This window comes from Melanostigma gelatinosum (genome assembly GCF_949748355.1).
Source record: "Melanostigma gelatinosum genome assembly, chromosome: 22".
In the NCBI taxonomy this organism is placed as follows: Eukaryota; Metazoa; Chordata; class Actinopteri; order Perciformes; family Zoarcidae; genus Melanostigma; species Melanostigma gelatinosum.
This window is the reverse complement of record NC_136655.1, coordinates 6,080,114-6,093,268: the sequence shown is the minus strand read 5'-3', so window position 1 is coordinate 6,093,268 and position 13,155 is coordinate 6,080,114. Positions and strand designations below refer to the sequence as shown.

Below are 13,155 nucleotides of genomic sequence, written 5' to 3'. Positions count from 1 at the left end.
AAAAAAACAATAATAGCAATTTTCTATCATCCACTCAACTGAAATATTTTTAAAATATAATTGGATTGAAATACAATAAAATAAAGTGCAAAAATCTATTAATCAAAAACAACACTTTGTTTAAGGAGAAGTAACATGCAGTGATTCCTCTGCCTTTTGTAGCCTTTGTTCCATGTCCATATTCTTGTTTTTGTCCGCGTGTTTCGTTTCATAATGTCGTCTCAGATTATACTCTTTCAGTACCGCCACACTTTCTCCACACAGAAGACACACAGGTTTTCCAGCTACCTCCGTGAACATATACTCCGACTCCCACCTTGTTTGAAACCCCCGGTTCTCAGTGTCCACCTTCCGTTTTGCCATTTTTGATGGGTATCTGAAAGTTAATTTTACTGTGATGCTGACGACTGCTGTGCCAATAAATATTGAAATGAAGCAGCCTACTGCTCGGTGCGTCACCGTTGCATTGTGGGAAATGTAGTATTGGTGCGTGTAAAAGATCTGCGGGCTGCCGGCTTGCTGCAGTCTGCGGGCCGGTTCTAATAATAAATCAAGATCATCCCAGGGGCCGTAAAAAACCTTCTCGCGGGCCGGATGTGGCCCGCGGGCCTTGACTCTGACATATATGCCCTAGATAAACTTTGCACACCCAGCGCTGTGACAAAGTACTGTGTATCCCCCCCAGTGGCAGTATTTGCACATTACACACATTACAAGCAATTTGACTCATGCTGCTACATTGCATCCTCCAACATGAACAGAGTTGATGTGAATATTCCGCCGCTAATGACCCATTTCAAGCCCTTCTGTGCAATGGCCCAGAACGAGCGCTAATGTATATGGTGCTTTAAGTGGAAGCGGACATCATTTGGCCAAAGGGGGAAGCCCATTACTCAGACTTAAGGCCTTTGTTGTTCCCCTCAGTGCGCTGGCCTCCAATATCATGACCCGTCGGGACGGGCTACGTTGATCACGCTAACTGGGATGTGATCATGATTATGGGGGGGGTGATTATAACGATGATGGCTCCGGACACTGCAGATAAACGTGTTCACAAGTTGACTTTGGCTTTGGAAAACAGTCCGCTGATTCAGTTTTAAGGGCTGGGGCGAGTGCTCAGTAGCACGCCAGAACACACACACACACACACACGCGCGCCAGAACACACACACGCCAGAACACACATGCCAGAACACACATACGCCAGAACACACACACACGTCGCCGTCAGACTCCTTTTCTTTATAAAAAAAAAAAAGGTTTGACTGATTGGTTTATGTAACGAGATCAGCAATGTTTTATAATCCTCCATTGGTCCTTTTTTTTAACCGGAGCCCCGGAGGAGTGCTTGTTTGTCGGGTGTGAACCGTCTGAGGGGAATGAACCGTGCTCATTTGGGCCTCGCTGCTCACGAGCACTGGAACCTCCAGTCCGGTTCACAAGGGAACCAGACATCCTACACCTTCACCAACCTCTTGAGACAACAGGGAGCTGTAAAACCACTCGCTGAAGTTCAACATTTTGTATCTATTTAAAGTATTTGTGGTTTGCACAAGGGAGCCACACGTAGCCTACAGTGTGTTCAAATATAAGGGAATTGAAAAGTTCATTTTTTTTCTTGGCCGTTGTTCTTCCAGTCGCGTTGCACTTTCTTTCCCGTCAATATTCGTTTCGATCTCAAGCATTGGTTGGAAGGCGTCGCTGACCTAAAAAGAATTTGGTTTATTTCGAGACGTGGATAAGTTCACTATAGTCTGCCTCCACACATGGCAGTTCTTTCTGTATCTTAACCTCCTTGTTTTGTGCTTTCCATTCATTTCCGTGGCTTTAACAACGTCTGCTCTCCTTGATTTCATTGTTGCTTTTTCTCACTCTCTTTGTCGCTCTCCGTTCCCGGCGAGTCTCTTTAATTCTAAGTATCTTAAACACGGTTGACTCCTCGCAGAAAGTTTCACCATTGTTGCCCAGTCAGCAAGAAACCCCTTAGATTGAATTTTGAAGCTGGTAGCGAAGTCGGTGTCGAGGTCGAGGGGAACTCTACGCGCGAGTCCAAAAGCCCAATCGGGAACACACAGCTTAGAGAACAGGCTACATGTGAGTTGTACAGATTGTGAAGCCCTCTGAGGCCAGTTTGTGATTTCGGGCTATTTGGGCTGTGTGTGGTGTTTTAATTGTGACCCACTTGGTTGCTTCTCCAAAGCGAACATTGTCTTTAGGTGGCAAGATGGGAAAACTTCAGTTTTTAAAGAAAAGCTCTGGTCACCAGTGCTTCTCTCGTATCAATGGGGCAGCCTTTGATTCTAAACAAAAGCCTGTTGGCCATTTGAAGTAATGAATATAATTCAAGTTGTACAATGGCCCTAAAAAAGCATTAGGTTGCACAATTTGGAGAGCCAGCATGGAATTAATTGTGGCGTTTGTAGCCAGCTGCGCGGTAGCTTTTTGAAGGAGCCGTCAAACACTGTTAGTGTCTCTTCACAAAATGCTTGGATCCATTTTTTTTGTTTGTTTTGTGAAGCGGTTGTGTTCCGGTCATCAGCTGGTTGCCACTAGAACAGCAGTGCAGCTTGTCGGGAACGGGACTTTCTCCGGCGCTGACTCCAACAAAGCTGGTGCCTCACCAGACGCATGCAGTCCGATGCTTTTAATGTGCACCTGTACATGTTGAGGCTAGCAACCAATGCTGAGTTGCAGCTAAACATTGTTGCTGTAATGAACCCAACATGATGGAGGTTGAAAAGACCGTTTGCATTGGCTACAAGTTGTTGTCGTTCTTGTAATGGCGAGAAGTGCAACTCTATCAAAGTGTTGGTGCAGCAGCAGTGTTCTGAAACGTCATTTTCAATTTTTCAAAGCTGGTGAGAAGCCATCTGAGAGTTTCAATATCTGCTTCACGCAACTGCAAGTTTCATTAGCAGTCCAAGTTTCATGCTACTGAACCAGTCCATTGAAGTAACGTCAAGAAAAGATTTTATTTAGGTTTCCTATTTTACGCACTGAAGGTCATTTTTTAAATCGTGTTGTGAGAACACTTTAACTTACTACATGTAAAGCAACATACTGACTTCATCACGTTAACAGCCGTCCAGAGCTTGATGTGTTTTGCGGGTGTTCCTTTTATTGTGTCTTAAACTTTCCTTTGTGTGTGTGTGTGTGTGTGTGTGTGTGTGTGCGCGCAGTCCAGACCAGGCCAGACTCTGTGATTTGGAGGACCAGTCCAAAGCTTCCAAGAAGGGCTTGTGGAGCGAGGGTGGCGGCGCACACACCATCCGCGACCTCAAGTACACCATAGAGAATCCCCGCAACTTCGTCGACTCCTTGCACCAGAAACCTATCAACGGTAATGGGTTCGGGGGGGGGGGGGGCGTGCAAACATCCACACTGACACACTCTGAGACGGACGTTGGTTTGGTTGAAGACTTCTTTGTTCTTAATATCTGCTTCAGGGCATTTAATGGCACAACACTTTATCAGCCATCACCAGCTCATTCCTCTCCAGTCTCTCCTCTCTGACCCTTCCGGAGGTGTAATGTTCCACTGCATTCATTTCCAGGTGACCGCCGTTAGCGGCGACTCAGCTCATTTCACCACACTTTAATTGAATGGTGAAATGAACAGGGGAAATTCTTACTATTCATGAGAGGCGGTCGGGGTTGTTTTTAAAAAAATTGGAAGCAACAATTCAGCCGAATTGCTTTTAAATGTGCGTCGAGTTGCTGTGAAACGGAATACCACTTTCTGTCACAGGCGGACACACACACACACACACACACACACACACACACACACACACACACACACACACACGCTTTTTTCCCCCAGCCACCTTTGTAGACCTGCAGTAGTGAGTGTTTCATGAAGCTCTTGGATGGAGTATCGCTTTAAGTGCGCACACACACACACACACACACACACACACACACACACACACACACACACACGCACACACAGTCTGCCAAGGAGGCTGTAACTTTCTCCCCTTTTGAGAAGTACCGGAGAGCAATCCGTCAGCGAGACATCCCAATTCCGCTGCTCGGTAAAACACAGTGGTTATTTTGGGCAGATCACAGGTATCAGAGTTTTGAGTGCTAACGAGTGTCGCGCAGGGCATGGTTGGGAGGGGGGGGGGGGGGGGGGGGGGAGAGAATACATGCTTCGACGGTCTCCCTAGGGTGAAGGAAGATTGATATTAATGAATCTATTTCTTTATTTTTTTTAAGTATTGGTCTGGCCCGACTGGCCTTGGGACAGCTGAGATATTAGGTTTCACCCTGGAGGCCTAATAACTGATTCAGCCCTCTCCTTACATTTTGCAGTATGAAATATAGAGATGAAAATTCATGCCGTCTTCTTTTTTTTTGATAGTGATACATCATAGTTAAAAAAAAACTTTCACCGCAAATGTATTCGTTTTTTGGTTTATACTGACCCTGAATTTCGCAAACGCATTAACACTCTGTCGTCCTCCCTCCCTCCCTCCCTCCCTCCCTCCCTCCCTCCCTCCCTCCCTCCCTCCCTCCCTCCCTCCAGCCATCATCGAGCACGTGCGAGACGGCAGCGTTGTTCGTGCCTTGCTGCTCCCCGACCACTACCTGGTCACGGTCATGCTTTCTGGAGTGAAGGTAACCGCCACTCACCTGCTGCACCGTCCCGATGTGGTGGAATGATTGAACTAATACATTCACAACAGTAGTTAGCAACTTAATGAATGGCAAACAGCAGAAATAGCTGTCCAGATGTAGATAAAACGGTTTCCTCCACACCCTCTTTCTTCACTTCAGTTCACAAGAACTACTAAAGTGTTTGAAGGTAGACAGTCTGGTCTTATTATGAACAAGAAAAGTCTGTCTGTGTTTGTTCTACTGGTGTCTTATCCTAAATTTCCCCATCAGTCTCTTTCATAAAGCCCAGAATTGACGATGGACCGCTCCAGATTCTTTTTCCACACTCAAAGATATTGCATCGGTATCGAGGTGTTCTTTGTCTCGTCTGCCCGTCGCTCCTCTTGTGTTTTATTTATCTGGTGTTTTGCCACGCTCAAAGGACAACACAGATAGCGTGGGCAGCAAGGTGACCCCGTTAAAAGTGGATAACAGTCGTTCACAGAAAGGGGAAAAAAAAAAAAAACAGAATGTGGACACAAGAATAAACTCCTAGAGGCGCTGGTTGACTGCTGGGGATTTCAGCAGACACAATGCGTGCTTCTCTTCCAATGGCGACGCAATCTAAATCGCATTGGACCTTTCTCACGCCATACCGATTGATTGAGGCGTGATTGTTATCGTCTTAATGTGCGTTCTCCTTCTCGCCAGTGTCCCACGTTCAAGCGAGAAGCGGACGGTACAGAGTCACCCGAGGCGTTCGCGGCAGAGGCCAAATTCTTCACCGAGTCCCGTCTCCTGCAGAGAGACGTTCAGATCATCCTGGAGAGCTGCCCCAACCAGATCATCCTGGGCTCCATCCTTCACCCGGTGAGGCACCCGGCGGTGGAAAGTGCCGTTCAAAAAAAATTCAGGCTTTCTGTCTCATTTGAAATCGTTCTTTTGACTGTTCCCGTTTCTCGTTGTCTTTTAGAACGGTAACATAACAGAGCTCCTGCTGAAGGAAGGCTTTGCCCGCTGTGTCGACTGGTCCATGGCTGTCTACACCCAGGGAGCCGAGAACCTCAGAGCTGCTGAACGGTACGCAAGTGCTGCATGCGCAGAAAACATTCCGTCTGCTTTAAAACCGTACGATCGGGCTCAGGTCTCCAAAATACTAAGAGCTACACAGGAAAAGTTATGACATTTATTAAATAGTTCATAATAAACGCATCACGAAGCATTTTATTCAATGACAGACAAGTCATGTCATGCATTATTAAATTCAGCTGCTGCTCAGAAATATAATTGGTTGTGGAAATTCACTGATTGGATGCAAGACAAAATAAATCGACTACATGCAGAAATAAAATCAAATAAATTGTGTGAGCGAAATGTTGTGCGAATGTATGCCAGATGAACAAGCTCGCTCTCTGCTGCAATGATCTTCATTCCCTACAATCAATCACCGCAGCGCTGACTACGGGCCGATCGTCCTGGAATGTTTGCACTACAATGAGCTTTTGGAGCTTTTTTAGTTTTTCCCCAGCCAAATGGATAATTGCTATTCACTTGATGAAGCCCTTTTTTTTATATCCTGTGTGTTTCTGGCTGATGTTGAGGACTAACACTGATGATGATTATGTGACCTTGTTCTTGGACAGATCTGCCAAAGAGCGCAAGGTCCGCATCTGGAAGGACTACGTGGCCCCCACAGCCAACTTGGACCTGAAGGACAGGCAGTTCGTAGCCAAGGTGAGGTCCTGAAGTGGCTTTTATAAGCTGCGTCTCACCAGGTGACGGTGTGCGTCTCTTCATTGCCACTTTTTCTTTGGCCCCTCTAACGTAACGATTTTCAATTTGGGTCATCTTGCGTTTCCATTGAAAGTCCTCATTTATCTTTTGGACCACAGAGGGGGGGAAAAAAGCGGCAGTCAGGTACACCGCTTCCAGCACGACGCGCAGACATTATCCAGCATGGATCAGCCTTGGCTTCAAAGCTAAAGGTTGCTTGTTTTCCCCCGGCGCTGCAGCAGAAGCGGAGCCACTTTGATGCTTCCAACAAATTGTGTACCTCTGTCACATTTGCTCCACCCCACTGAATAAAAAAATAATAAAAATCCTTCACTTAAGGCGCTAGGAAGGAGTGCTTAACGGCTACCTTTAAGCACTCCCCGGTCAAATTAGGGCCAAATCGCTGGCGTACGCTGGAGAGGCGCCGAACGAGCCCCAAAAGCCGAGAACGGAGAGATATTGGCTTCGGAGGTTATTGGCCACAGCCTCGTGAGGAAAAACGTGTCCTTAATATCGAGTACACATGAGTGCACTCTCTCCTGGTTTTCATCACACATTACTTCAAATCAAGTGAGCAGGAGTCTTTGCGGTTTAACTGCGAGCTGACATATTATCGTGTCCAGGTTGTGGCTTTTAACGTAATAAAGCAACTCTGGGCTCAAAACATCAGCTTTAAATCTGTGTTGATGATGACATGCAGCCTTCCCTTCAGTTGATATCTTTTTCTCTAGGAATGGGGGGAAAAAACCCCAAACTGTAATACCTCCCAAAGTTTGGCTTTTGTCTGCGTTTGCTCCCTCCAGACCCTGAACTTTTAAGACCCTGAAAAATGCATGGCTAGCCTGAGGGTTACATGAAAGGTATTGCAGTTGTGGTATGATGACCACGTGACCCCCAACACTTTTTGTTGAAAGTGTGAGACAGTTGTGATGGAAAACGTCACGCTGACCCTGCAACTATAGCGCGAGCCATTTCAAAGATGAGTACATGTTGGACAGGCTAAGGTTTCTTAGTGCGCCCCCCCCTCCCTGTGACATTTGTCGGCACCTAATACTGCAATGCTCCGGCTCTCCCAGGGACACATCTATCCATCAATCTCATCATCATGCACTCCGCTCCTCTTCTCGTCCACTCTCCTTTTCACTTCTTGTTATCTGAGTGATGGATAGAGTGGAGGAGGCTGAGTGGGTCCAATCCCCACAAGTCAATGCTGCTGACGAATCTTTTTGGACTGTCTCGCCCCTCTCTCTCTCTCTCTCTCTCCTCCCACCTCTGCTGGAACCAGTGAAGTGGATGTAGGCCATGCCCCAATGGGCTTCCTCTCCCCTCAGCTCCTCTTCCCTTCCCCTCCTCTCCCCTGGGTCGCCATAGACCTGAGAGGTGATGGATAAAAGGCGACGTGGTGTAAACCCCTTTTTACCAGCCGCTCATCACCGGCTTGTCAGGAAGACGGTCACTGTTGCTTTCGGAGGACCATATCCATAATAATATGGAAGTTAAAATGCAAAGCTAGTGTGTATTTGTGATGGGAAGAGAGAATAGTCCACTTTAAAAGGGTTAAAAGGGAAAGAGATGGCACGAGGGCCTCTTGGCTCCACTGTATGCTCCACTTAAGATAAGCCAGACAGAATGGTTACAAGGTCAGACGGCTTCTTTAAGAAATCACAAAGCCTCGTTGGGGGGAAGATGATGAGAAAAAGGGGTGTGTTGGTTTGTGCCCCAGTTAAAAAACGAGTCACGCGATCGGGTCAGAAAGTCTGTATTGGTACCTGTCCCCGGATAATGTCCTCACAAAGTATTACATGCTCATCAGCAGCACCCCCGGGGCTAGATGTCAGCTGAAGGTGTTCATGACGGCATCACAAACACCAGTAGGTAACTTGAAACCATGCAATTTGGGTGACAAATCATCTCCACTGGCAGCAGCACTGGGAAGACACATAGGTGTTGCTTTTTTTTGTTTTGGAGGGAGATGCTCTGACGCGAATAATGAGTAAGTCCCGGCCCTGTGGTTAAATCCAACGTAATGGATCGGACTGACAACCCGACACAGTCCCCCGGCGGTAGCCAAGATCCTCCTTTCCTCCGTGACTGATGTTGGCCACTGCAGATGTGGTGTCGGCCGCGGGCAGAAGGTGGCAGTAGATCCCCACCTCTGGAGTGTCTGATTAGCCCAGTGAGTCACGCTGCCCGCCCATTTGGCTTCTCTGCCTGCTCGCGCGACCCTCATGGCAGCTACTTTGCAAAGACTTTTTTTTTTTTCTCCCCTCCGCTCTATTTTCCCTATCTCTCTCCTCCATCTTTTTCCTTCCGCCTCTGTTCTTGTGATATTTGTCGAGAGATTACACTCCGTCTCTCCGTCTCGCTCCATCTTTTCTGTTCCCCTCTATCTCGGCGCGTTGATCTGTCCTCCTTCCGTCGCCTCTCACGTCTCGCCTCCTCCGGCTGATAATTAGCCGGTAAACGCCGAGCCGTTTTCTTCTGCTCCTGCCACATTCTCTCTCTCGCTCTCGCTCTCTTGCACTTTATTTACGTGGGCAGGCCACAAAATGACCTTGTTACAGTGAGAATGTGTGGAGGCCGCATGCACGTCGGCGTGCGCATTCATGCTCCCCCCCCTCTCTCCCTATGTCTCTGTATATCTCTCCCCCTCGGCTCGGTGATTAGTATATGATGTATTTTGGCTGCTGTGGTGGGCAGCCTGTTCAGCAAGTGGGCCGGTCTAATTAATTTTTCTCTGGTGACAAATGCAACGGCAGTCATATTTTTTGTTTTCATGGAATAACGAGTCTCCCAAACAGCCTAAAACACCTGGATTTGTGCCTGCCTACTTTCAAAAAACATTCAACTTCATCTCGATAACTCAAAAGGATTTATTTTTTTGGTTATTTTGTTTTTCCACCACACAAACACCCACACAGTCCAAATTGTGCTTGAAACACAGCTCTCTCTCTCTCGCTCTCTTTTTCTTTCTTTCTTTCTTTCTTTCTTTCTTTCTTTGGGGACTTCAGCTTGAGCACAGCCTACAAATGAACCACGGCTGGAGTGATGATGAGGCCATTTAATGCAGATGTGGGTGGCAACATGTGTAGGGCGATTGATTTCTCATGTCTCTCGCAAGCGGCCTACTTAAAAGGCCTTGGGTTTGGACGCCTCCTCCAGCTCGGTCACATTACACCCCCAATCTGTCAGTGTGCGTGGAAGGGCTGCGACACACAAGATTGGGCCGAGTTCCAAATATTCACCGGCGCTTTTCTTCATTTTCTCCTTCATACTAGACTCTTGTGAACTGCAATTTTGCAGGTGTAGCTTTGAATATCCGCACATATTCTTCTGAACCCGGACCCATAGATTGAGGTTGCTACCTTTTTTAGGACGGCGAGAAATACCATCTAAATGCCAAACATAAATTAGTCTGTGGCTTTAGTTACACTTGTAAAGGTCTCCAGAATACAGTGCCTGCCAGCCATTTGTTGGGCAGAGGGCTGCGTTAATGCTCCACCAGTCTATCTTTAACAGGATGTTTGTGTTTTAAAGCCTTTCTCTCCTACTCTGTCTCCTTCCCTCCCTCCCTTCCTCCCGGTGCCAATCCCCCAGATAGCCAAGCGTCCTCGCTCTGTCCTCCAAACCTTGCCGGCCTTCTGGGACGCCATAGCTCGCTTACTTACTCAGTCTCTCAAGGAATCACTCTTTCTTACCTCGCTCTCGGTGTCTTCTACTCGTGACAGCGCACAATCTGCACTGTCACTCTCCTGCTGCCTTTGAATAGATCTCTTCCCCTCCATTTATCCTTTTACCTGCTCCTTCACGTCCCATCTTTCTTTCAGTCGATCTGCTCGCTCGCTCGCTCACCAAAATGCAATGCCAGTCTTTCGGCTGCAACACTCCTGGGATTGGGGTGGGATTTTCTTTCTTTCGTCTTTTTTATCCTGAGGGATTTACCTGTTTTTTTGTACCCTTGGATTCATTTCCAATTGTGTTTGTTGTCTTCCTTTTGGCGCTTTGTTCACCCAGCAGTGTTTGTCCTTCTGTATTTATTTGACTCAATTCCTCTCCTCTCTTCTCTTGTCCCTCCTAGGTGATGCAGGTGGTCAACGCTGATGCCATGTTGGTGAAGATGAACTCCGGAGAACTCAAGACCATCCACCTGTCCAGCATTCGGCCCCCTAGAATCGAGGGAGAGGTACAACCAAACCTGTCCGTCTGTCTGCTGTCGTCTGTGTGTGTGTGTGTGTGTACCATAGAAGTTCACCGCGGTCGTTTTACTGTGTCAAAAGTAATTTGCTGTCGTCAGTTTTTATGGTGACAACACATGTCACAGGGGCCGTAAAGTGTGACACATACTGTTGCTCTGTCACTGAGCCGAATTGAGATGCAGCCTTCGTCTGTGTAGAAGAGGCAACCATGGCGGGACCCCACACACACACATACACGAGTGAGTCTGAGTCAGTTTAAACGGAAGTAGCCCGCGACTTTCTTTACGACGTCGACAGTATATAGAAATGACAACCGCTCTGACCATCCCGCTGTGTTGATTTTAAATGGGAATGTCAGTTCTACTCCTGTTCCATTTCTACGACGTGGACCTCAGCCTTCGCACAGAGTGAGCGGCTGCTTGTGTGTGAATAAGTGGCTGAATGTGGTCTCATGTGGGAGGGCTTGTGGCCTTGCGTGCTCGGCCAATTGATTAGACGCTCCACGGAGACGACTCGTGTCCCTGATGTCTCCGACGTCTTGACAGAGTTGGTTTATTTTCATTTAAAGTCAAACACAAGCCGTTTACATCTCCCTCCATAAATTCCCAAATATCGATCCACCTCCCCGTGCTTGTCTCTCGCTCATGCCCTCTTCTCTTCCCTTTACGCATCAGTCTCCCGCTCTCTCGCTCTCTCTCTAGCTCTCTCTCTAGCTCTCTCGCGCTCTCTAAATGACCGTGGGAACAACTTTGACCACTTGGTGGCGCCCCCGCAGTTGGGGCACATGCAAACGCAGCGAGACACTTGCACACGCCCAGTGGTTGCAGCACTGCAGAGAGAGGGAGGCAGATCGATTTCTTTTTTTCTTCACTTTCCCCTCAACACTCTTCCCACACATCTAGGAAGGAGTTCTAAAAGTCAGATGTTGGAATGTCTGCATCAGCCCTTTATTATTTCTGTCTTGATTGTTTTTGTTTTACTGACTCCTCTCTCCTTCATTTTATAGTTTATCTTCCTCACTTTATTGTCCTCTCCCTCCATCATCGTCTCCTTCTCTTCCCCGGTGTCGTTGGTGCCTTGCATCATTGAGACTTCTCTCTTTCTCTTTCTCTCTTTCTCTCTCTCTTTCTCTCTCTCTACACCTCTACTCTCTCTACCTCTACTCTCTCCTCCTCCTCTTCCTTCTCCTCCAGAGTGACTTCCTCCTGTCCTTTCCCCTCCGGGTGTGCATGCTGTGGTCAGATTGTTGACCTGCACCGTTGCCCATGCATATTTAATTGCTTCTGTGTGGTTGCCTTTGTAATTTTCTTTGTGTGTAAATACCCTGTCTGTCTGGGTACCAGCTCACTGGGCTAGTCTGTCTGTCCTGCTGCCGGCTCAGCTCTGTGTGTTGTCGCTATGGCAGCAATGCGGAGTTGTGATAGATTTGCTGAGGCTGTGAAGGGCCCTTGGACTCACGGGGTAGAATCAAGACGACGGACAGAGGAACAGTTCTCTGAATCCGGTCTGTGCCTCAGTTTTGGGGGTCTTCGGTACAGCAGGGAAAACAAAAATAATGCTGAATAATGTTTGTTATGGCTCATTGACCATCGTTCTTAACAGTTGAGGCTCTCGAATAAGAAAATAGAAATTAAACCACTAAATTACAACCAATTGAGCCGTTACTTTAGGCGAGCAGGGGAACTTAATTTCATGCCCTGTCTACACTCCTCTACAGATGCAGATATAGTATTTTTTATATATATATATACATTTTATTGAGTGTCATTTTGCACATTGTGACCTCTTAGTTTCCTTTCATTACTATCGCTTGAGCTATTGTTTTGAAAGAGGATCTCATCGTGTAAATATTTAGTGAAATGGTCAAACCTACAATATCGATATTGAGGTATTGTGTTGTTTGATTTCCTCTGAGTTGCCCGGCCCTAGTTGCCAAAGTATTTGTGAAGGACAGACACTTGCCAGCCGTGACTAACAGCTATTGGTAGGATTGTTTTTTTCATTTCCTCCATCATGCGTAAAGAAAAACATCCTGTTAGTGCACATGTACGAAGCATACGTACGGTGACTTTTATTGCGAGCTTGTAAGCAGCACTGCTACCTCCGAGGTCACAGCGGGTATCTCTCAGCCTCCAGCTCCACGCATTCCTGTCGGCCGACGCCGTCACGAGTGAGCTCGCTTCCTGCTCGCAACGCGGCCGACGGACACAAAGGCGCCGTCACGGTTCTGCGGCGCGGCTGACGCACGCAAAAGCACAGTGACATGCTTGGTTAAGCTGCATTAGCCTATGTCGGGAAAACGTCTTGGAAATTGCTGTCAGCATGTGCACAAACATGGATTACACACACATGTGCCATATATATGCGTGTGTGTGTGTATATATATATAGAGCCACTCCAGATGTGTGCATGTTACCATTGCAGTATCTATGAACCCAGGACGTCTCCAGAGAAAAACAAACTCAGGAATTTGGTATTCTGACTGTGTGTGTTGCATTCTCTAGAGGTCTGTGGGGATTTTCTCGTGCCAGTTGTCGTCACGATCCCTGTCCGTCCGGATGCGTTTGTGCTCTGTTTGACCGTGC

At 47.3% G+C, this 13,155-nt stretch overlaps 1 protein-coding gene across 1 annotated transcript in view; it reads left to right on the top strand.

Moving 5' to 3' along the window:
* Positions 1 to 13,155, top strand: part of snd1 (staphylococcal nuclease and tudor domain containing 1) — a 135,744-nt gene that overhangs the window by 4,348 nt on the left and 118,241 nt on the right. Inside the window, exons 5-10 of the mRNA XM_079294702.1 lie at positions 3,180 to 3,340; positions 4,531 to 4,622; positions 5,313 to 5,471; positions 5,575 to 5,681; positions 6,245 to 6,335; positions 10,453 to 10,557. Of these exons, the coding sequence (XP_079150828.1) occupies positions 3,180 to 3,340; positions 4,531 to 4,622; positions 5,313 to 5,471; positions 5,575 to 5,681; positions 6,245 to 6,335; positions 10,453 to 10,557 (715 nt within the window). The remainder of the gene's footprint in view (positions 1 to 3,179; positions 3,341 to 4,530; positions 4,623 to 5,312; positions 5,472 to 5,574; positions 5,682 to 6,244; positions 6,336 to 10,452; positions 10,558 to 13,155) is intronic.